This window comes from Medicago sativa, chromosome 7 (genome assembly GCF_051527215.1).
Source record: "Medicago sativa cultivar Bolivia chromosome 7, Bolivia_mono, whole genome shotgun sequence".
NCBI lineage: Eukaryota > Viridiplantae > Streptophyta > Magnoliopsida > Fabales > Fabaceae > Medicago > Medicago sativa.
This window is the reverse complement of record NC_140755.1, coordinates 104,448,467-104,471,805: the sequence shown is the minus strand read 5'-3', so window position 1 is coordinate 104,471,805 and position 23,339 is coordinate 104,448,467. Positions and strand designations below refer to the sequence as shown.

The following is a 23,339-nucleotide window of genomic DNA, read 5'->3' as shown; positions in this document are numbered from 1 at the left end:
GTTTAATATGGTGCATTACAAAGGTTTCTGACAATTTATTTTATGAATTGAATTATACTATTTTTTAGTTTCAAGTAAAATGATCACTTTCACATTTGCGCTATAATTTTTCTTTCGTATGACCCGTGCGGTAGCACGGGTCAATGGTCTAGTAATCCTAATGTACAATGTAAACAAACCTTTCAAAACCCTAAACCTAGATTTTAAGCGGGAAAAATGCTCATTAAATTTGAATTTGAAATTCAAATCTCACTACTACCTTTTCAAAACCCCAAGGTGCATTTATACCTCTTGGAAAACTGATGTAGGTAAGGGTTTGTTGTTTACAATGCAACCATCAGTTCAAATTCAAATGCTATTAATAAACGTTGTTCCATTTCCTATGTGATTTACATCTTTCACTTTCTCTGACTCTCCCATTCTCTCACTCTCCGAACAAAGCTTCTTCCTCTACCTCTCCTCTTCTCTCTCATTTTCCATTTTCTCTCTCAATCGCTGCTCTTCTCCTCTCTAATCGCTGCTTTTCTTCATCCTCATCGCCTCCAGTTCCAGCCACCTCACCAGAAACCACCGCGTGAGTTGAGAGTGACCATACCTCGAAGAGAATCTCACATCAAATCTGGATATCAAAATCATCTGCATCTCGATTTGTTGGTTTCTACGACACGTTCCGTCGCGGCTAGGAGCGGTGGGCTGATTTTTTCCGATATAGTGGGCGGAGCAGCCGCTGTTGACAACAGAGGCGCCGTCGATAAAGTTCCAACCCAGGTATAACCATCTTCAACTTAGTATTGCTACTCTTGATTTTTATTTTCAATCCAAACACTTTCAGTTGCATCCATCAAATATAATAAAATCATATGTGGTCTATGTTAGTATTCTTATCATGTTTTTTTTTTTCCAACTTTCTTCGAGGATAATTTAGTGTTTTTATTACTTCGATTGAAAACTGATTTTGTATGTGACACTAATTTTTTTTCTACCTTACAAATTTCTTCAGCGATAGTTTATGATGTTTTTTATTTGGGTATTGTTTGAGGTCTGCTGCACTTTCATTTGCTCATTAGGTAACCGGGTGAAGAATTCGTTTTTTTTTTCTTTTTTTCAGCATTGGCAAAAGTTCATGGGAACAACAACAACCACTCGATGTGCCGAGATAAGCTACAAAGGTAAACTAAATCCCTATTTCTGAATCATTTTTTCGACTTACTTTTGCCACCACCACCTGTTTGATATAATGCTTCTATGAAAAGTGGTCATGCATTTTGATATTTGAAAATGGTCATGCATTTTGATATTTGAAAATGGTCATGCTTCTATGCATTTTTCAACAATTTACATTTGTAGGCTTATAGCCACCTGATGTTAATATACATGTCTAAAGACTTGCTTAACTGATAATATTCTTACTTTCTTTTCAAAAGTTTAATTGCAACCCTTTTTTTAATTTACGTTGCCACAAAAGATGAAGGCAAGGGAGAGGATGAACACAACTTTGGTTACTTTTATTCAAATTATTTCATTTACATTTTTATTGTCTGGAAGCTTTTTTCCGTATATTGTTTAAGGTAAAAATGTGCGTAGATATAGCTTTCAATTGACCTTTTCTTTCTCTGATTTTCTTACATGATTTAGTTGTTTTTGCTTTGGTTGGTTTTGCTTTCAGTGACTTACGATTCTTCTGTTATCTCTAATGTAGATACTTAACTGAGAAAAACTAAACCCTCCTTTTAGGTGAATATTGAAATAACCCATATCATAATAAAAAAAATTCTTTTCTATCTTTGCTATGCATTATCTTTACACACTTTTTTATAATAGCGTTCCTTCACATATATTATAACTTATTTCAGTACATCATTAATTGCATTCTTTTGTAAATCATACGAGTCATTTGTTTTGTCCTGCTTTTGTTTAGCTCTGCCACATTCTATAAGGGTGAGCTGCATTATAGTTAGTCGTTGAATAATGTTTTGTAGTGACAGATTCAGTTTTCTTAATGTTGATGTGCCACTAACTTTTTATAGTGCCACTAATGCAACCATGTCAATTGTGAGTGTTTTGTAAATGCCCATATGTATAGTGACAGATTCAGCTTGCTTAATGTCTTGATTTGCAGTGTGATTTACTCTTTGATTTTCATAAGTGCAAATGTGAAAAATAACTGTTTAGCTATTGTTGTTTATGATGGGTCAAACCTTTTGAGCCCTTTTCGATGATTTAAATCCCTGTGGTTGTTTTGCTATAGATAATATTTCACATCTCTTTTGATTTTATACTGAGCTTTGGTTATTGGCCTTATAGATTTTAATTATATTATGGTACAATCTTGAAATATTTAATGAAAGACAAAGTATAACTTTCTCAGTCTTTTCTTCTTTTACTTTTCAGATGTCAGTTGCTTAAATGTACAGGGAAGCCTAATCAAAAGTTTGGGTAGAACATGAGTTAAAGTTATATTGATCTCATTAAATTTTATTTTTTGCAATTGTGGTTTATCACCTAAAAAAGCCAGAGTTGAATATGATACTAAATGTGCCTCTACTGTTATGGTTGTTGAAGGAAAATTAGTTGTCGAAAATGCAAAATAAACCGCAATGCAATGATAGTTTTGGTTTTCATGTGATGATTGTAATACTTGAGTTTACTAACAATGCTCGATGTTTTCTTTCTGCTACTGTCCAGGAGCAGAAAAAACTTTTACTCATATATATCCAACTGTACTGAACAACAGCTCACCATGACACAAGGTCTGCAACATTATTTTGTCCATATAAAATTGAGTTTTTTATGTATCCAATTGTACTGAACAATGGTGTTTTCTTCATTAAGGTAAAAATTACGTCATAGGCTTCTTTGTTGACAACCGGACAAGGAGTTATTTGCAGCGGAAAAATGTTTCACGCCCGGTTACATGTCCAATAAGTGACAAGTAGGAAAAATATGAATGTCATGTGTTCTTTGGCTGCCAATATGCAGATGAAGTATGATGAGTGGCTGGTCTTTGGCGAAAGATGCAGAATTTCATCATGAAGCGTTTTTTTTTTATTAAGTTTTCTTTCCTATTATGCAGGGACTGAATCTGCAGGATCAGAAAACCTTTGCAGTGATGTTTTGGTGCATATGGCGTCGTTGAAATGAAAAAGTCTGGCACAATCAAACGAAGAAGCAATAATTTCAGTTCAGGACACGCATGAAGTGCAATCTGATTGGCAGCAGTTGCACGCTAAGTATAGTGCAGCAGCTGCAAACAGAACATCTCTTTCACAGTTACCGTATTTATCATATAACCATATAATCTTCATAACCTAAAGAGTGGCGATCACCGCAATTTAGGAGCAAATTTTTATTGTGTTATTCTTCAATGTAAAATCACCGCTATTCAGGATCATATTTTAACTGTTATTCTTCAATGTAAAATCACCGCAATTTAGGCTAAGATTTTTACTGTCTTCAATGTAAAATCATTGCTATTTAGGATAAGATTTTTATTGTGTCATTCTTAACTGTGTTATATGTGTTATTCTTCAATGTAAAATCATTGTTTTACGTACAAACATTGATTATGGTAATTTCCAATGCATCCATTATCTCAAGAATGTTATCATGTCATTGTATATAAAATCATGACTGATATCATGGTAGCTATGCGTAAAGGGCAGCTAATATCCTAAATAGCGGTGACTTAACAACTGGTGCAGTTTTTTTTGTGCAGGATAAATTCAGAAAGCACTGGATTTTTCATTTACGTCTACCTTATAATTCATGTCATTGTATAAAAAAACATTTGTGAAACCAGGTTAGCTATGTGTAAAGTGCAGCTATTATCTTAAAAAGCGGCAACTCTAAAACCATTGCAGTTTTTGTGCTCAGAATATTTTCAAAAAACATTTGCCTTTTAATGCTGAAAAATCCGTTATTCTACATGTTAGTATAGTAAAAATCATAACTGATTTCAAGTTAGTTATGTGTAGATTCCACCCAATATCCTAAACAGCGGCGACTCTCCAAACTAATGCAGTTTGTGTTTGAATGCATATCCAAAAACACATTTGCTTTTCTACTTCCACTACCTTATATTTCATGTCAGTGGAGAAAAATTCATTACTGATATCAGTTTAGCTATGCTTAAACTGCATCTAATATCTTAAATTGCGGCGACTTTCCAACCGAGGCAATTTTTGTGTTCAAAAATAAATTCAGAGAGCACTTGATTTTTAAGTTTTTGTGTACAAAAAAAAAAATTACTATTGAACCATGTATATACACGTGAAAGTAACAATTTAAGCAACCCCATATGTTATAACAAGTTGCATAGGCCATCCTATATTGGGCGAGTATGCAACCCCATATGCTAACGAGAATCCGAATAGACGTATGTGCAACGATGAAATGAAGGAACCTTATGTTCGTGATTCAGTTTCAGGTATGGTTGGAAGCATTTTGTCGATTCTTGCTAATTTATTATTATATAAATGTATGTTGATTGTTTTGTCTAAAATGTGTTATTTGTGGCTGCACTACACTTCAAATGTTGTTTACAAAGAAATTTTCCGCAATGTACCAACATGAACTCAATTTTAATTGTATTTTATTACTCACATTGTATTGGTACTAAAGCACCTTTTTTATTTATTTATTTGAATGTTGTATTTGCTGTCAATATGACCCGTGCGGCAGCACGGGTGCAAGGTCTAGTACTTACTATTCCCAGCCACTTTGCATAACCATTAACCACCAACAATACACCACTTCATGTGTAACAAGAAAAATAAAAATACCACTTCACTCTCAACACCAAACCCTATTATTTTTTGAACAAGCACCAAACCCTATTCTTCTTCTACAATCATCCTCCAAATGGTTTCTCACACCACCAAACCTATGTCTCCGAGTCCCAGAAGACGTAAACCCCTTCACAATTTCACTTTACCATTACCGAAGTGGGGTATTCAACGCATTCTCACATGCTCCAACACCGCCATTATTAATACCTTTGGTGCTTCAACCAACCCTTCATTACCAAAGTGGGGCATTCAACGCTATCTCGGATGCTCCAACACCACCATTATCAATACCGCTGGTGCTTCAACCAACCCTTCAAAAAAAGATATGAAACCACCAATTACAATCTCTAATAATGTGAAACACGATTTCACCTCTCCTACTAGAGTTGATGGCACTATGGTAGGCAACGAGAATGTTTCATCCATGTTGAGAAGAAATACTAATGGTAATAAGATTTGGCACTAGTAGGGGTTGCTACTACTGTTCATGAACAAGAATCTTATCATTATCATCCTTGGGTTTTATGGAAGATGAATAAATTTGTTCACTTTTTGTCGACTGGGGTGTGGGTGTAAAGGCAGCTGATCTTCCTAATGATATACCATTTGATATTGAAGATGATTGTTTCACATCTGCTACTTTCCAAGGATCTCCTATAGTCCATCAAAGAAGAAAATATGTGGCTGTTTTGCATAGGAAATTGATTCACAAGGGAAATGTTAAAGTTGTCAAGGTTTTGATTAAATGGAAGACTTTACCTCCTAAACATGGCAATTTTGATTATTCATCCTTGAGGACAAGGATGTTTGAATGGAAGGGTATTGTAACAGGAATTAAGTAGTAGACTATTATTGTATTTTAAATGTTATTTACATATATTTTATGTTTGTTACAAGTTTACTAAATTTTATTCCCGGGTATAAAATGTTCCTGGGAATAAAAAAAATTTCCCAAGGAAAAAGGTGGGAATAAAGTTCCCATGGAGATGAGAATAAATTCTTATAGGCTAATGTTAACTTGTGCCCTCAAGGCACAAGTTAAGAAGTAAAAGTAGAAATGTTTTGTTGTAATTAATGCATTTGAATTTAACTTTTTAACTTTTAACTAATTGAATGCACAAAATTTAAGAAATAATTTCTACATTTGGGTTGCTTAACATGTGCCCCAAGGGCACAAGTTAACATGACCCATTCTTATATAGTTACCTATTATAATCCCTATTTTTATGGTTCCAAGGAATATTATAAAGTTAACCAAACATATTTTTCCTAAATACCTTGGAATAAAATTCCCATCTTTATATTCCAAGGAATATTATTTCTAGGAATAAATTTTGTAAACTTGAAACAAACACACCCTTGGCTTTGTGCCTCATTCGCAATTAATCAAACATTTTAACAATTATTTTATTCTCTCTAAAACCCTAAAACTCATTCAAATATTCATAAAAAATCTCTCCTTTGTACCGGATTTTATTCTAAATCATTAGAATCCCTACTAGTGAGACTTGAATTTTATCGGTTCGTCCCTAGAATCCATTTTCCTATCTCAATGATGAAGCAGGACCAGGATTCTCTCCAGTGAGGTTTTTAATGGAGGGTGTCCAGTGTTAATCTCTACCATTCCTTTTGTTTTCAATTATTAAATATGCAATTAATAAACAAAGATGAGTGGACTGGATTCCACTGGACGGTGCAGTGACAGGAGAGGATCTCCTCCCGATGAAGCATATGAAGATGATATGACCTTGTCAAAGCTAGGAGGTGATACTCTTGTTTGGTCAAAATCTAATTGAGGGACTTTCGTAAAGAGGATAAAGTAGGGCTCAAACATGCAAATTTTTAACTACCTGTGTTATCCACAACCTTATTAACAATAATAATCACATCAAGAATTTGCTTACATTGGATAAAAGCGAATTAGAGATAACACTCCCAACAACTTTCTCAACCGATTAGCAAACACATTCGTTAAAATTTTATACAAACAACCAACCAACAAAAGAAAAAACCGAAATTCGCCAAACAATAAGAATTTTCAACTTTAAAGATGAAAGGTATAAAAGTATTGGTCAAATTTTGCGATAAAATATTTAAAAAAATCGAATCAAACCGAACTAAATATTTTTAGGCTTAAATGTGTGTTTGGTCCCTGCACTTTCACCCAATTTTAGCATTGGTCCCTGCGCTTTTTTTTGTTTGGCATTGGTCCCTGCAGTTTGTAAAACTTTTAGTTTTAGTCCTTCTGTTAAGTCTCAGTTAAAAAAAAAAAAAACCAAAACTAACGGTGTGCCACGTAGACCAATCATGCTACCGTTTCAAAATGAGTGTCGCTTTAGGCTTTGGCACACAGATTAAGAAATGGAATGAAATAATCATTGAATATAACGCTTTTACTAAACTACCCTTAATTTATAAGAAAAAGACAAAATTAAAGTTGCATTGAAAATTGTGTGAGAGAAAAGTTGGAGGGTAAAGTTGGAAGAAAAAAATTAAAGTTGTATTGGAAATGTAAAGCGACATTCATTTTGAAACAAATTTTTTTGATTAAAGTGACACTCATTTTGAAACGGGAGTATTTTGGATTTGTCCCTACTCACCAATCAAATTGTTGCTTTCAAGACCTGTTGGCTTAAACTTATCCTCTCGTTAGCTTCTTTACCTAAAATCTTTGTTCTTGGTCTCTTATTTTCCTCTCTCTGTTCTGTTCCATGGATGCTTTCTCAAGCTCTGTTTCAACCCTCAAAATCCCACCAACAACCAACCGTGAATTCTATCACTTCACAAGAACTCCTCATGCAACTGCAAACCCTTCTCATCCTCAACAACCAAAATCTCATTTCTCTTCCAACTTAGTCACCCAAAAAACAAAAACTTTCTCACACAACAATCATTCTCCTTCACTACCCTCAAAGACCCAACCTCTCAAACACAAACCATCTTCTTCTCAAGTATTCCATCACAAGCCTGCTACTGGCTATGCTGCTGCAATCATAGATGTAGCTCAAAAAACCAACACCCTTCCCTCGGTTCAAAGGGATGTTCAAAGACTCTTGAAGTTCCTCCAAAAACTGAAATTTCAATCAGTTGATGTTGGTGTTGACCCTTCATTGGTGAGGAAGGTGGTGGAGCAGAGAAAATTTGAAGGGCATGTGGTTGCTTTGGTGAAGATGCTGATGAAGAAGAACAAGCTGGGAATTGTTGAGGAAGTGTTGGAAGAGTTCATGAGGATTTATGATGAATTATGTGGAACTCAAGTTGTTTTGGTTTCATCAAAAAGAGAAATTGGTGAAGATGAAATGTTTGGGATTGCCAAAAGTGTGCAGAAACTCAGTGGTGCAGTGAGGGTTAGGGTTAAAAATTTGGTTCAAGAAGAGAGTTTTCCTTCTTCTTTTGCAGTGTAAAACTAAGAATTGAATTACCTATTCATGTTGATAACATTTGTATCTAGCCCTAAACAATATAATGTAATGCAAATGCAACTTTATAAAATTAAATTGTTAGTGGTAATTTTATTTGATTTTTTCGTTCATCAATCATCCAACATAAGTTTGTTTCTTTCGCCTCTTCTTAATGCCAAATGCTGACAGAACAAATATGGTACCTTAAAAAAAAAAGAAAAATAAAAATTCCGTTGCCGGGACTTGAAAAAAAAAAAGCTGACAGAACAAATATGGTACCTTAAAAAAAAAAAGAAAAATAAAAATTCCGTTGCCGGGACTTGAACCCGGGTCTCTCGGGTGAGAGCCGAGTATCCTAACCAACTAGACTACAACGGATTGTTAAAATAATGGCACACAGTGTAACATTTAATTAAGCAAATTACTTACAATACAAACTCTTGAATTGATGTCTCTTGAAATTTCGATTTCTTTTTTTTGATTAAAAAACTACTCCCTCCAGTCACTATTATAAACAAATTTTGACTTTTTAGATTCATTCAATAAATGATGTATGTGGTCTACAATATAGACCACATTCATCATTTATTGAATAAATCTAAAAAGTAGAAATTTGCTTATAATAGTGACCGGAGTTAGTAAATATTTTAGTATTGTGTCAGTACAAGGGAAAAGTTCTTAAGTTCTGTAAAAATTAATTAATCATTCTTAAGAAAGAGTGAAATACAACAAACTTTATAATATTATTATTTGGTGTCACACTGGATAATTTATGATATATATGGAATGTGCTTTTAATTATATAAAAGCTACAATAATTTGATAGTGTTTCAAATTAAAAAGGTCCAATGTGTTTCTTTCGAGCTTTAAAAATAGGTGCAGCAAGCAAGAGTGGTGTTGTAAGCGGTCAAAAATAAAATTAACTTTAGTGGAGTGTTATAATAATGTGAGATCCACAATTTATATTTTTTGACAAAACTTTATTTTATTTTTAGAGTATAAGAATTTGTAGAATCCTAAAAACCTGATGGTGGTAAAATATGAAATTAAAAAGTAAACTATTTTTCTATACACACGTGACACAAAGAAAATGTCAAAATATCAACCACAGTACAATGTACTAGTTAGTTATCAATATAATTTTGCAAAATACACCCTCCGGTCACTATTATAAACAAAAATCTACTTTTTAGGTTCATTCAATAAATGATGTATGTGGTCCATTAATAGACCACATACATCATTTATTGAATGAACCTACAAAATGAAATTTTGCTTATAATAGTGACCGGAGGGTGTATGTTTCAGTATTACTATTACCCAAAAAAGAAAACAGTAATTAATAAAAACAGTTGGGACTAACTAGCTAGCAATGATCACAATTTGAGTTGATAGGAGGAATAGTATAGGACAAAAAAAAGTGACGTTTGTGTGTGGGTGGGTGTAAAAAAGTTTGAGCGTTGTAGACATTGCAAGAAGAGAATGGTCAAAGGTAAAAGAGTTGCATTGACTTTGGACCATGAAGGAGTCTTCCCGGAAATATTGTATAGAGACTTTCATGTTTCATAAATTTATATCACCGTGTTCTTATGTTTATCTCTCCCACTTGTTTCTTCTTCCTTAATTCTGGTTTATGTTTCTCAACTTCCATGCTTTCATTTCCCCTTCACCTCCAGGTATCTCTCTCTCTCTCTCTCTCTCTCTCTCTCTCTCTCTCTAAGTCAAGTCAATTTGCCATAGTTACATTTGAGTTTTTTTAGTCATCTTACCGTTTTTTAGGCGTTAAATTTATTGCATAATAATATTGCCAAATCAAATGTTTTCATTTCTTCTAATTTAGCTTCCTTATTCTTATTTTTATTTTTTATTTTTTGTGTTGTGCAAATGATACATAATTCACTCTTCTTCCTTCTTTTCCAACAATGAAAATGAGCAAGATGGCTGTTTCATTCCCGTGTAATTTTCTTGGTTGGATGCTTAGTTGTTATTATACTTATACATGCCGGATATGTTTCTTAAATTTAAACTAAACATCAATTGTTGGATTAAATGATAACTGACTTTTTTATTCTGAAGCTGGAATGTTTTTCACATTTTGTTTAGTATTTAGTGTGAAATTGAATTCTCTGTCTACTCTCTTGGGTACAAAATTATGATGTCGATTTAATCCTTAGTTTAGTATCCTAAATATTATCTATCAATAGGGAATGGTTTTGATGATTTTCTTTTATTCTTACTGGATTTAGGCATTTGAAGTTGAACTGTAACTGGTATGGAAGAATTCCTTAATCAGAAGTTGCAAACAGAAACTTCTGAGATCATCTTACCAACATTTTCTACTGTTTTTGTTTCATGGGAGAAAAAGGGATTTTATTTTCTGGACTAATTGTGCCACAAAAAAGACAATGGCTCTCGATTCATTGACGTCTGGTCTTGCTTCGGAAGCTATTTCTCAAATTATAGATACCGTTTCCGAGATTGTATATTCTGCTGGTGGTGTCCTTGTGAATAAGGATAGTTTTAAGGAACTTGCAGCTTACTTGCAAAGAATTGCGCCTATCTTAAAACAGTTGAGCAAAGAAAAGGTCAGTGATTCCGAGACATTCAACTACGCTATTGAGGTTCTGGATCGTGAAATTAAAGATGGAAAGAAATTGGTTCAAGAATGTAGCAAGAAGAGCAAGGTATATCTTCTTGTGAATTGCAGAACCGTTTTTAAGCGCTTGAAGCACAACACAAGCGAGATTAGCAGGGCACTTGGTCTTCTTCCTTTGGCTACATCAGGCCTTTCTGCCGGAATAATTGAAGAAATCAAAAGGTTATGTGACAATATGCAGGCAGCTGAATTTAAGGCAGCCATATCTGAGGAAGAGATATTAGAGAAAATTGAGTCAGCGATACAGGAAAAGAATTTCGACCGCTCCTATGCAAATAATTTGCTTCTTCTCATTGCAGATGCTGTTGGAATTACAAAAGAGCGGTCAACACTAAAAAAAGAGCTTGAAGAGTTTAAAAGTGAAATTGAAAATGAGAAAGACCGGGCTGAAGCCATACAAATGGATCAAATTATTGCTTTGTTGGAAAGGTCCGATGCAGCCTCATCAACTAGGGAAAAGGAACTCAAGTACTTCGCCAAACGAGATTCTTTGGGCACTCAACCGTTGGAGCCTTTACAGTCCTTTTATTGCCCCATTACGGGCGGTGTTATGGTTGACCCTGTGGAAACTTCATCAGGGCAAACATTTGAGAGAAGTGCAATTGAAAAGTGGTTTGCAGAAGGAAACAAATTGTGTCCTCTGACTTTCATTACTTTAGACACGTTGATTTTGAGGCCTAACAAAACCTTGAAACAATCAATAGAAGAATGGAAAGATAGAAATGCAATGATCACAATTGCTTCAATGAGAGAGAAAATCCAGTCTGGAGATGAAGTTGGAGTATTACATTGTCTGCAAGCTCTTCAAGATTTGTGTGAACAAAAGGATCAACATAGAGAATGGGTGGTACTGGAGAATTATATACCTGTTCTTATCCAAATTCTTGCTGAAAAAAACCGTGATATAAGAAATCACGTCCTTGTCATCCTTTGCATGCTGGTGAAGGATAATGAAGATGCCAAGGTACTTAATTTGTAACATTTAAGTGATCTTATAAGTTTTTTTTTTAATAATCCTTTAGTTTTATCTTACATATTAATGTTTATTGTGTAAAACAGAGGTTCCTCTCCTCATGCAATAAGCAGCCCTAAATCAAGCCTACAAGCATTTACAGATAGGGCTAATGCAAAATATCATTATGTAATGGATGCATCACTAAAAATTGTTTTAAACGCTCTTACGAATTAGTATACTAATTCTGATGTCATTATTTTCACATATTTCATATAGAAGGACATGTGGCCAATGCTTAAAGAAATAGAATTGGTACAATACATACATTCTCCTCTTGACCTAAAAAAATAATAGCACAACAGATTGGTTAGGACCTTTACAGTCCGACAAAACACTACACGATATGCATTTCAGATATTCTCACTGCACTCTCATCTATAATTTTGATCTTTTTTTAAACACCCCTTATTCTTTATTATAAATTTACCATCATGCAATTAAACATGCAAATACCCTCCATAACTATGCACAATTTCATAGATATTGTCCCCTAACCCTGAAGGTTTTCCAGGAAAGAATTGCAAATGTTGATAATGCAATTGAGTCTATTGTCCGTTCTCTTGGGCGTCGTTTGGGGGAAAGGAAGTTGGCGGTGGCATTACTTCTGGAACTATCCGAATATGATTTGTTAAGAGAATACATTGGAAAAGTTCAAGGTTGCATACTACTATTGGTGACTATGTCTAGCAGTGAGGATAATCAAGCTGCAAGAGATGCAACAGAGTTACTGGAGAAACTTTCATCCTCTGATCAGAATGTTATACAGATGGCAAAAGCAAATTATTTCAAGCATTTATTGCAGCGCCTCTCCGCAGGTTTATCTTGAACCTTCAATTTTGAGTCTCTTTATCAGATACAGCTTCTATATGTTCAATGATCGATACACTATAATTGGTATTGATTGAATTTAAAAAGGGAAATTGATTTCAAGTTCCTTCCCTAAAGTACCTACATAGGTAGTGTTTATAATATTGAAAATTTGAAATTCACTTACGCAACGATGAGATGAAACCATCTTAATCGCACTAGGGAGTTTATGTAACTCCTTACAAAATAGATTTTAATGTTAAATTTTTCAACTAGGAACCATGTTCTACTCTACAGTTTTTGAGAGCTTCAAGGAGCAGTTTAAGTAAATTAATCGAGGAACTGCATCAATATCATTTACAAATGGACACTATAATTAATGCAAATGCCTTTATTAAAAAGTCAGGGATGGTGTGAGGAACAAGCCTTTTGCTTAACCTGTTTTTTTTAATGCAGGAACAGATGATGTGAAGATGATTATGGTCAAAATGTTGGCAGAAATGGAGTCAACAGACCACAATAAGGAGATCTTATTTGACAGTGGTATTCTGCCTCCTCTTCTTCGCTTGGTCTCACATAATGATGTTGAGATGAAATTGGTTGCCCTTAAAGCTCTTCAGAATCTATCTACTTTAAAGAAAAATGGACTTGAAATGATTCGACAAGGTGCAGCACGCAAACTATTTGACATTCTTTTCCAGCATAGCCTTCCTTCCTCAAGTTTGTCTGAACATGTAGCTCCCATAATTATGCAACTTGCTGCATCTACCATCTCCCACGATACACAGACACCGGTTTCATTGTTAGAGTCCGATGAAGATGTTTTTAACCTTTTTTCTCTAGTTAGCTACACAGTGCCTGATGTGCGACAATATATTATCCAGACATTTTATTCCTTATGTCACTCGCCCTCAGCTTCATATATCAGGAACAAGCTAAGAGAGGTATGCATCTAACTTGAACTAAAATTACATATCACATTTTGAAATATTTTTCTTCTGAAACACTAGTCTCCAAAAGTATTCATTCAATGTCGTCAAAGCAGGCATGTCTAAAATAGTTAAGCATCGCCATTTAAGTTCTTCCACATCCATCTTACTGTTTAGCATGCCAAAGATAAACAAAATTTAAACATCTATTAGCATTTAGCATAGTAAAAAATATTTTTAGCTAGCATCAAGGAAGCAATGACTATTAAGTATAAAGGATTGTGGTTCTTAGTTTCATTGGTACTGATTCCTCATGGTCCTTTTGATCACAGATAAACAGTTTACCATCTAAAACCAAATATCTGTAAAACAAGCATCAGTCAAATTGCTTTTCATCCCCCCTTCCTGCAAAAATTACATTTCTAATGAAGGTCCAGTGAGTCGTTGGAAACAATTTTCTGGTGTTTACTATCTGAGATTCTTGATCTATTATGTAGTGCAATTTGCAGATATTATATCATTTATACGTGTTATTAGCATGCAATATTTTCTATTACTTGATAACTAGAATTGCTAATGAAATTGATATTCTACCATTTTCTGTCTTGTGTGGTAAGCTAGCACCTGGCAGGTTGGTTATCTTTTGTCCTTACTATAAACCTTGATAATATTTATATTATAATATACCATAGCTACATTAGTCTACTTATTTATGTGCAGTGCCCATCAGTTCTAGTATTGGTTAAATTGTTTGAGAATCAAAGCCTAAGTCTTCGAGCAAGTGCTGTGAAGTTGTTTTCTTGCCTGGTAGAAAGTTGTGATGAAGACGCCGTACTAAAGCATGTGAATCAGAAGTGTATTGAGACTTTACTCCAGATGCTGAAATCTTCATCTGACAAAGAAGAAATTGTTTCTGCTATGGGAATAATACGATATCTTCCAAAAGTTCAACAGATCACTCAGTGGCTTTATGATGCTGGGGCACTGTCAATCATTTGTAAATATGTCCAAGAAGGCACGGATAAAGATCTCCAAAAGAGTAAGTTGGTAGAAAATTCTGTTGGTGCATTATGTCGTTTTACAGTTCCAACAAACTTGGAATGGCAAAAGAGTGCAGCCGAAATTGGGATCATAACTGTTTTAGTACAGTTGCTTGAAAGTGGAACTGCTCAAACAAAACAGCTAGCAGCACTGTCCCTAACTCAATTTTCTAAAAGCTCAAATGAACTGAGCAGTCCAATGCCAAAGCGCAAGGGATTTTGGTGCTTCTCAGCTCAAACAGAAGCCGGATGCTTAGTTCATGGTGGTGTATGCACCGTGGAATCATCATTTTGCCTATTGGAGGCTGATGCAGTGGGAGCACTAGCAAAGACTCTTGGGGACTCTGATCTTGGAGTGTGTGAGACTTCTTTAGATGCTCTTCTAACTTTAATTGATGGGGAAAAGCTACAGAGTGGTAGTAAAGTGCTTGCAGATGAAAATGTCATACCACTAATAATAAGATTTCTCGGTTCCCCTTCCCCCGGATTGCAGGAAAAGTCTCTTAATGCTTTGGAGAGGATTTTCCGGCTATTAGAGTTCAAACAGAAATATGGATCTTCAGCTCAAATGCCTTTAGTTGACTTAACTCAGCGGGGTAATGGTAGCATTAAATCCTTGGCAGCTCGAATATTGGCACATTTGAACGTGCTTCATGATCAATCTTCATATTTCTAATGAATGTTGATTCGATTAATGTACTGAGGAACAAAGTCAAGCTAACTAACCATAAGGTTCAATCTTCTCTTGATCCTTTGAGCGTGGCATGACAAAAACCGTTGCAAACTCCAACTTGGACAGGAAATGGTACTCTTTGACAAAGGAAACTATATTCATCTGTGCAGCAGCATGATATTGATGTGGTTCCTCATGCTGGTAACTATGGGACCAAGGTTGTAGCTCTACATTGAGCTATTTCTTCATGGAAAATCATATAGATCATGTATTCTAAGTGTTTTCATTCAATTTAGGCTACTGTTGTATTAAGGTAGGATCACCATTGGACATGTAGGGATTTATTTGGAGCTTGTATTATACGCCCCAAATATCTTGTACATTTGAGGATTTATTGGACTGTCTTGTTACTAGTGTAATAAATAAAATCCCTTTCTAGAATGATTGTGTTCTTTGTTATTTATGAGAACTCATTGTTTTGTGATTCTAAGTGACTTTTTTTTATTGGTCAAATACATTATAATATTTTTGAAAAAATAAAGAGATAATTTGTCATGTTATAATCACTTATTTAATTTGCTTATCCAAACCCAAACATAACCCTTTGTCACTTAAATTAAAGACTAACATTATCATTTTGAATAGTTAAAGTAAAAAAAGAAATCATAAAAATAAAAGTCTCATGCACACAAAGACATACATATAATACAAAAATAAATTAACAAGCATGAATTTACTTAATAGATAAAACAAACAGTGTCAAAATATTCACTTCTTGTATGTTTTCACGAAACCTTACAACAAGATGGTTTCGTGGTGTAGTTGGTTATCACGTCAGTCTAACACACTGAAGGTCTCCGGTTCGAACCCGGGCGAAGCCATAAGTTTTTCATTTCATAAACATTTTTTTTTTCTCTGTTTTTACAACCGCTATGTTATGTATGGTAGTTATTTTGTCGGTCGGAGAAATTGTTTCATTTTATGCATCTTGTTTTGGTCCCTGTCTTTTCTTAACAACAAGACAGACACTGTTAATTAGTTAGTGTTGTCGGAGAAGAGAAGAAAAGAAAAGAAAAGAAAAGAAAATGGAGAGAAGAAGAAGAAGAAAGGAAGATTTATCATCCTTAATGCGAAAATCATGGTACCATCTAAGATTGTCTGTACGCCGCCCATCTAGGGTTCCAACATGGGATGCTATCATTCTCACTGCCGCAAGCCCAGAACAAGCCCATCTCTACACTTCCCAACTCAATCGGGCCAAACGCATGGGCCGGATCTCCCCATCAACACTCACTCTCGCCGTCCCTGATCCTCTCGGCTGCCGTATCGGTTCCGGTGCCGCCACTCTCAATGCTCTCCATGCCCTTTCTCTTCATTATGCTACCACTGCTGCCAATGTGCTTGCTGGTAAACATGTGCTATTGCTTCATGCTGGTGGTGATTCTAAAAGAGTTCCTTGGGCTAATCCTATGGGGAAAGTGTTTCTTCCTCTCCCTTTCTTGGCTGATGATGAACCTGATGGTCCTGTTCCTCTTCTTTTTGATCATATTCTTGCTATTGCTTCTTGTGCTAGACAAGCTTTTCGAGATCAAGGTTTGTTTGTTATATTATATATGCATTTCATCTATTGTTCTATTTGTATTTTACACCTTATAACATTTGTTTGTGTTTACTATAAGCTATTTCTATAGTACATGATTAAATAAAGTCAAATTGTTTTCATGTTTGGTTCTGCAGTGACAAAAATTGATTTTGAATGAATTATTTATTTTTGTAAAATTCGTTTTACTTAAAAACAAGTTGACTGTAAAGTGGTTTTTGTTTGAATAATACACTTATGTAAATGTGAGTTGAACCATAAATTTTAGTTTAGAAATCATGTTTAGACTCGAAGCAATAAATCCTAGCTTTACAGGTGGAATGCTGACTATGACTGGTGATGTTCTTCCGTGTTTTGATGCATCTGTTATGACTCTTCCTGAGGACACTTCTTGCATCATCACTGTTCCAATCACACTTGATGTTGCTTCCAATCATGGAGTAATTGTTGCAGCTGAAACTGAAGTGCATTCAAATCAAAATTATGCACTCAGTTTAGTGGATAATCTACTACAGAAACCTACTGTAGATGAGTTGGTTCAAAGCAAGGCAGTTTTAGTTGATGGTAGGACACTACTTGACACTGGTATAATAGCGGTTAGAGGTAAGGCGTGGTTGGACCTTGTTGCACTTGCTTGTTCCTCTCAGGAAATGATTTCAGACCTCATAAGGAGCAGAAAAGAGGTATTATATGGTTGGTATTAACAATTGGTTTTATATTCATGGATACAAAGTTCATTCGAGTTTGAAAACATAGTTATGACGTTAATTTGTGTTTTAATTGATAATTTGAGACGTTGATGATTGAATCATTTGTCAGTTTAAAATAGAACTATTTATTCAGATATGTGCGAAAAGGTTGCACCTCTGATACACAATTTTCTGCATGTAGCAGACAAGAAACTTACATAACCAACACCCATCACCCAAAAAAGCAAAAAAGCAAAGCTACATAGATCACTAGCCTACAAAATTCAAATCCCCAGTCTCGTCAACATTGAAAAACTATTACAACCACAAAAATACACTCTAAACTGCTAACGCAGTCACCAAGACCATTTTCCTACTCGATGCCAAAACTGTCCAGCTAACATTTGCAATGAAAATATGTTGTGAATTTGACACCAAACAACCCTTAGTATGAACCACTAACAATCAGCCAATTGCCACACCACTTTCTGATTACGGCAAAATTTCCTTCAAGTCTACCTTGAAGGCAAAATATGGTAGGAACCTCACCCATCTACGAATTCCAAGAATTAGAAAGCTCTACAGCCCAAACAAGCCAAGAGTGTTTGTTTACCACTCTGCCAAACCAAACTCGAATCCTTTAATTCTTGCCCTAACCAACTCCAAACACAAGCAAACCAAAATGTCATTAAGCGAGTTGAAGCTATCCTACCCAAATTTAATAACCCTTCGAACTGAAGGAAATGAGATGTACAGCCAAATGTAGAACAGTATATATATACCCAGACAATTCAAAATAACTCTCCAAAACTTCGTAAAAACAGGGTAACCGAAGAATAAGTGGCTTGCGAATTCCGTTTCGCCACATCCTATTACACATTGAATTTGATTCCCAACAAGCACATTCCTCCTATTCAAGTTATCTTTCGCTGGTAATCTATCTTGAACTAATCTCCACACAAAAACCGTAATTTTATGAGGAATCAAACTAGGCCAAATGCTTTGATTTAGTTTTGTTCTTTTAAATAAAGGTCTTCTCGAAATCTTCCCATAAGCCTGAGTAGATTCAGTCTTATGTATATATTTATGAAGTCTGCACCATTTTCTCTACCGAAGCATTTAATGCTCTTCACTTTTGTGGCAAAATGAAGTTAATTTTATCTAATGATAAATGGCGTGTTGTCCAGATGAGTTTATATGAAGATTTGGTTGCTGCCTGGGTACCTGCAAAGCATGAGTGGTTGAGAAAGCGCCCTTTGGGTGAAGAACTGGTCAACAGGTTGGGAAACCAGAGGATGCTCAGCTACTGTGCTTGTATGTCAATCCCAATGGCTATCTTTTATTCTGTACTTATATCATTCCCCATATCTTTCTGTACCGAAATTGATTCTTTCGTATTTATTCCTTTGCAGATGATTTATTGTTCTTGCATTTTGGGACCTCAAATGAAGTTTTAGATCACCTTAGTGGTGTTGGTTCAGACTTGGTTGGTAGAAGACACCTATGTTCTATTCCCGCAACCACTGCATCTGACATTACAGCATCTGCTATTATTCTTTCCAGTAAAATTGCATCCGGCGTCTCAGTAGGAGAGGATTCTCTCATATATGATTCATCTATTTCTGGTGGAATACATATTGGCTCATTATGTATAGTTGTTGGAGCCAACATATCTTTAGATGATGATTATATATGCGCAGAAGATTCAGTGAAGTTCGTGCTTCCAGATCGCCATTGTCTTTGGGAGGTTCCCTTGGTTGGAAGCAGCGAGAGAGTCCTAGTATATTGTGGCCTTCATGATAACCCTAAAAGTTCACTTTCTGGGGATGGTACATTTTGTGGGAAACCTTGGAAGAAGATTTTACATGATTTAGGTATTCAAGAAACTGATTTATGGGGTTCCTCAGGCACTGATGCGAAGTGTTTATGGAATTCAAAAATATTTCCCATACTTCCTTATGCTCAAATGCTTAAGGTTTCAATGTGGTTGATGGGATTAGTTAAACAAAAAGCCGAAGACATGCTTTCTTTGTGGAGATCTGCTCAGCGCATCAGTCTGGAGGAATTGCATAGATCAATTGATTTCTCGACAATGTGTATAGGTTCTAGTCATCATCAAGCTGATCTAGCAGCAGGAATTGCTAAAGCTTGTGTTACCTATGGCATGCTGGGACGCAATTTGTCTCAACTATGTGCAGAAATTCTTCAAAAAGAAGGTTCTGGAGTTAAAATATGCAAGGATCTCCTAGCTATGTGTCCAAAAGTTCAGGAGCAGAACACTAACATACTTCCCAAGAGCCGCGCATACCAGGTGCAAGTCGATCTTCTTCGAGCTTGCAATGATGAAAAGACAGCATGTGAGTTGGAGCATAAAGTTTGGGATGCTGTGGCAGACGAAACTGCTTCAGCAGTAAGATATGGATTTAAAGGTGCGTGCTTTTATCAACACTTTTCCCTCCTTATCCTTATTCATCTCACCTGGTTAAAGTCTCTTGTTTTTATTTCCTATTTTCAGCAAGTCTATAGATACCTTGTTGTTCTTCTTCTTAAGTGCCTAAAGACTTGTATAGAGCTTCAGATGCTTTTGTTTTAACTGTACTGATCGACTTCTTATTTTTACATTACGATTATGTTTCACACCACGCTTTTAACTTTAACCTTTTGTTGTAGACTGTTGTTGTGATTGTCCCACCAGCAAGAACCTTTATCCCTTTGGCCCAATATTCTTTGATTTTTCTAGCGTCTGTTTTCCATCTTTCTACTCCCTCTAGCATTCTTATTCCACACTTCATTAGCACTTCCTTGTATCTCCTAAAATCCACCTGTTAAAACCTTTATCTCAAACAGCCTTTGCTTTTTCACTTATTCATGCAAAGTTTTCTATCCAATTTTCTAATAAAAAAGTAAGTAAATTTGAAAGCATACCACCCTACTCTTTTAAGATGCTTCAATCTTTTCTTAAAACAAGTGTGAGCTATAGTAAAATAAAAACCACAGTAAAACTTATATGCAACCATTCTTTTGGTGTCAAATGGCTCTAAATTACATTTATTGTATATATTTCATCCTCTCTATTCATGTATTTGGATAAATAGACAACTGCATTTTAATTCATGTGAAAATATAGAAAAGGGATTTTCTGAAGCTAAATTTACTCTCATCCTGCAGAACATTTGTCAGAGTCTCCCAGTAGCGTCTCCTGTGATGAACAGCAGATTAACAGCCATGATAATGGTCGCATTCATAAGCCTTTCCATCCTAGACAGGTAAAAGTAGAATTACCAGTGCGCGTAGATTTTGTTGGGGGTTGGAGTGATACCCCTCCATGGAGCATAGAGCGTGCTGGATATGTTCTAAATATGGCAATAAGCTTAGAAGGTTCTCTTCCACTTGGCACCATCATTGAGACCACTAAAACAACAGGAGTATTAATTAGTGATGACACGCACAACGAGTTATATATCAAGGATTATACATCTATATGTGCACCATTTGATGGCGACGATCCATTTAGGCTGGTGAAATGTGCACTACTTGTGACTGGCATTATTCACGATAACATTCTTGCTGATATGGGCATGCACATCAAGACATGGGCCAATGTTCCACGTGGTAGCGGATTGGGTACTTCTAGTATTTTAGCCGCTGCTGTAGTGAAAGGGCTTCTTCAGATAATTGATGGGGATGACAGCACTGAAAATGTTGCTAGACTTGTTTTGGTGTTGGAACAACTCATGGGTACAGGCGGTGGGTGGCAGGACCAAATCGGGGGTTTGTATCCGGGGATTAAATGTACCTCAAGCTTTCCTGGAATTCCATTGCGGCTTCAAGTTGTTCCCTTGTTGGCTTCACCTCAGTTGATTTCTGAGTTGCAGCAACGACTTCTAGTTGTTTTTACTGGTCAAGTAAGCATTTGTTTATTCACAAAAATAAGCATTCTGCAGGCAGCACAGAACTCTACACTGCTTATTAACAATGATATTTTTTGTATATTGAATTGTTCTGTAGGTTCGACTTGCAAAGAAGGTCCTGCAGAAGGTGGTAATTAGATATCTTCGCCGGGATAACCTTCTTGTATCCAGTATCAAGCGACTTGCGGAGCTGGCAAAGATCGGGAGGGAAGCTTTAATGAACTGCGACATCGACGAACTAGGCGAAATAATGTTGGAGGCTTGGAGATTGCATCAGGAACTTGATCCTTACTGCAGCAATGATTTCGTCGACAAGTTATTTTCTTTTGCCAGTCCATACTGTTGTGGTTACAAGCTGGTTGGAGCTGGTGGTGGGGGCTTTGCTCTCTTAATTGCCAAAGACACACAACGTGCCAAGGAACTCAGACAGAGGCTCGAAGGTGAGAAAGATTTTGAAGTGAAAATCTATGATTGGCAGATATCTTTATAGTATGATATGAACAGAATACCAACTTCTTGGAAAATAGTTGTATTGGTGACAGTCTATTTTATCATTCTTTATTTGTATACTTTACCCTATTTTACTATTATTAGTTATGATAGAGTATATGTAGTAATTTGTAATTATCATCTACAACACGCATATGGAGGACGGAGATATGTTAGAGTCTCCCATGTTTTACGTTTTTTCTATAAATGATTATAGTTGTTGGTGTATGTGACTCTCATAAACTTTCAATAAAAAGTTTCCAAATTTTTGTAAATGACCAAGGTGATTGTCAGATTGGTAACATTGCTACTATATATATTGATCAATTGGTCCAAAGATGTGAACTTAGTGGTTAGAGTTTGACTTGTAATTTCAAGGGTCAAGTTTGAATCCGGTAGAGCTGTAATTAGGGGTGTAAGTGGTTCGGACAAAACCAATGAAACCGAAAGTCTAAACCGAACCAAACCGAAAAAATATCCGATCTTGTTTGGTTCGGTTTGAAACCGATCCGAACCAATCAAAACCGATCTAGTTTGGTTTGGTTCATGGTTTTGTTGGAACAAAATGTGTTTAACAATAAACCTTAAAGAGTTTTGATGATAACAAGGTATTAAAAATTGTAAATTGGATTAGCTAATATTTGTTCAAGTGTACAGGACCATAAGTATAAAGTTACATCATCATTGGTTCTGAATGAGCAAATAAAGAGCTATGGAAACAACAAAAATTTGAAGCTTGGACGCTCCTGAAGGCAACTTGCTCCTGAAGAAAAAGCGCTCCTGAAGTCAAGCTGCTCCTGAAGAATAGTGCTCCTGAAGACAAGAGGTCCAGAAGTCACATCATCAGAAGCTGCATCATCAGAAGCTGCAGAAGTCATCTCATCAGAAGCTGCATCATCAGAAGCTGCCTCATCAGAAGTCATTTCACCAGAAGCTGAATATCAACTGGATTTGCAAAGAATCAAGAATTGAAGAATCATCAATGCAAAAGCTGTCTATTGGATTCGAAAACACAAACAAAGGATTAGTGGAGCTTGCAACGGTCATTTCAAAGGTGTTTGAAGGTGTGTGTTTGCAATTTGGACGAAAGCGTTGACATTGTACTTTGTACGAATTGTACAACCACGTTCTCCACTACTCTGTTTTGTGTCTGCACTTCAAGACAAGAAAACAGCTCCAGAATACGGTCTCGCCTGCATAGATGTTCCTTTGGATAAGGAATGGATTTCAAATTTGTTCTTCATAGGACAACAACCAAATCAGGCAAAAGATCATTGGTGAAAGATCAAGCTTCAACAACGACTCTTTGGTGTGCTGGCAATTTCACAACGTCTCTTTCACA

The 23,339-nt window shown here is 35.7% G+C and overlaps 3 protein-coding genes, 1 long non-coding RNA gene and 2 other non-coding genes across 8 annotated transcripts; 5 read left to right on the top strand and 1 right to left on the bottom strand.

Annotated features, from left to right (window-relative positions):
* Positions 1–227: 227 nt before the first annotated feature.
* On the top strand, positions 228–3,439 carry LOC146911712 (uncharacterized). Of its 2 annotated transcripts, XR_015018552.1 has the most exons (5): positions 228–768; positions 1,109–1,169; positions 2,686–2,750; positions 2,833–2,984; positions 3,074–3,439. It is a non-coding gene; the product is annotated as an uncharacterized LOC146911712 (long non-coding RNA). The 2 variants fall into 2 exon arrangements; XR_015018551.1 differs by having other exon boundaries at positions 2,833–3,439.
* A 3,972-nt stretch (positions 3,440–7,411) lies between these two features.
* Positions 7,412–8,297, top strand: LOC146911711 (ATPase, F1 complex, OSCP/delta subunit protein). Its single transcript, XM_085726532.1, has one exon. It carries the CDS (start codon positions 7,499–7,501, stop codon positions 8,189–8,191), a length of 693 nt encoding a protein of 230 aa, XP_085582658.1. The 5' UTR covers positions 7,412–7,498; the 3' UTR covers positions 8,192–8,297.
* A 196-nt stretch (positions 8,298–8,493) lies between these two features.
* TRNAE-CUC (transfer RNA glutamic acid (anticodon CUC)) lies at positions 8,494–8,566 on the bottom strand. The gene has a single exon. It is a non-coding gene; the product is annotated as a tRNA-Glu (tRNA).
* Positions 8,567–9,761: 1,195 nt separating this feature from the next.
* On the top strand, positions 9,762–15,749 carry LOC146911709 (U-box domain-containing protein 43-like). Of its 2 annotated transcripts, none has more exons than XM_085726529.1 (5): positions 9,762–9,864; positions 10,435–11,808; positions 12,371–12,674; positions 13,129–13,610; positions 14,316–15,749. In XM_085726529.1, the coding sequence occupies exons 2-5, from the start codon at positions 10,594–10,596 to the stop codon at positions 15,309–15,311; spliced, it is 2,997 nt and encodes a 998-aa protein (XP_085582655.1). In that variant the 5' UTR covers positions 9,762–9,864; positions 10,435–10,593; the 3' UTR covers positions 15,312–15,749. The 2 variants fall into 2 exon arrangements, with proteins under 2 accessions (XP_085582655.1, XP_085582654.1); XM_085726528.1 differs by having other exon boundaries at positions 13,123–13,610.
* A 366-nt stretch (positions 15,750–16,115) lies between these two features.
* On the top strand, positions 16,116–16,189 carry TRNAV-AAC (transfer RNA valine (anticodon AAC)). Its single transcript has one exon. It is a non-coding gene; the product is annotated as a tRNA-Val (tRNA).
* Positions 16,190–16,274: 85 nt separating this feature from the next.
* On the top strand, positions 16,275–22,272 carry FKGP (L-fucokinase/GDP-L-fucose pyrophosphorylase). The gene is made up of 6 exons (XM_085726512.1): positions 16,275–16,901; positions 17,224–17,591; positions 18,785–18,911; positions 19,010–20,026; positions 20,766–21,502; positions 21,606–22,272. Exons 1-6 carry the CDS (start codon positions 16,394–16,396, stop codon positions 21,996–21,998), a joined length of 3,150 nt encoding a protein of 1,049 aa, XP_085582638.1. The 5' UTR covers positions 16,275–16,393; the 3' UTR covers positions 21,999–22,272.
* The last annotated feature ends 1,067 nt before the right edge of the window (positions 22,273–23,339 follow it).

What these genes read in the sequence shown, in the direction of transcription:
- LOC146911711 (XM_085726532.1), top strand. Translation starts at nt 7,499, where the DNA reads ATGGATGCTTTCTCAAGCTCTGTTTCAACCCTCAAAATCCCACCAACA.
- LOC146911709 (XM_085726528.1), top strand. Translation starts at nt 10,594, where the DNA reads ATGGCTCTCGATTCATTGACGTCTGGTCTTGCTTCGGAAGCTATTTCT. An exon ending in ATTGCAGCGCCTCTCCGCAG is followed by an intron (nt 12,675 to 13,122) that starts GTTTATCTTGAA and finishes TTTTTAATGCAG; the next exon opens with GAACAGATGATGTGAAGATG. An exon ending in TCAGGAACAAGCTAAGAGAG is followed by an intron (nt 13,611 to 14,315) that starts GTATGCATCTAA and finishes ATTTATGTGCAG; the next exon opens with TGCCCATCAGTTCTAGTATT.
- FKGP (XM_085726512.1), top strand. Translation starts at nt 16,394, where the DNA reads ATGGAGAGAAGAAGAAGAAGAAAGGAAGATTTATCATCCTTAATGCGA. An exon ending in AGTAAGATATGGATTTAAAG is followed by an intron (nt 20,027 to 20,765) that starts GTGCGTGCTTTT and finishes CTCATCCTGCAG; the next exon opens with AACATTTGTCAGAGTCTCCC. An exon ending in TAGTTGTTTTTACTGGTCAA is followed by an intron (nt 21,503 to 21,605) that starts GTAAGCATTTGT and finishes ATTGTTCTGTAG; the next exon opens with GTTCGACTTGCAAAGAAGGT.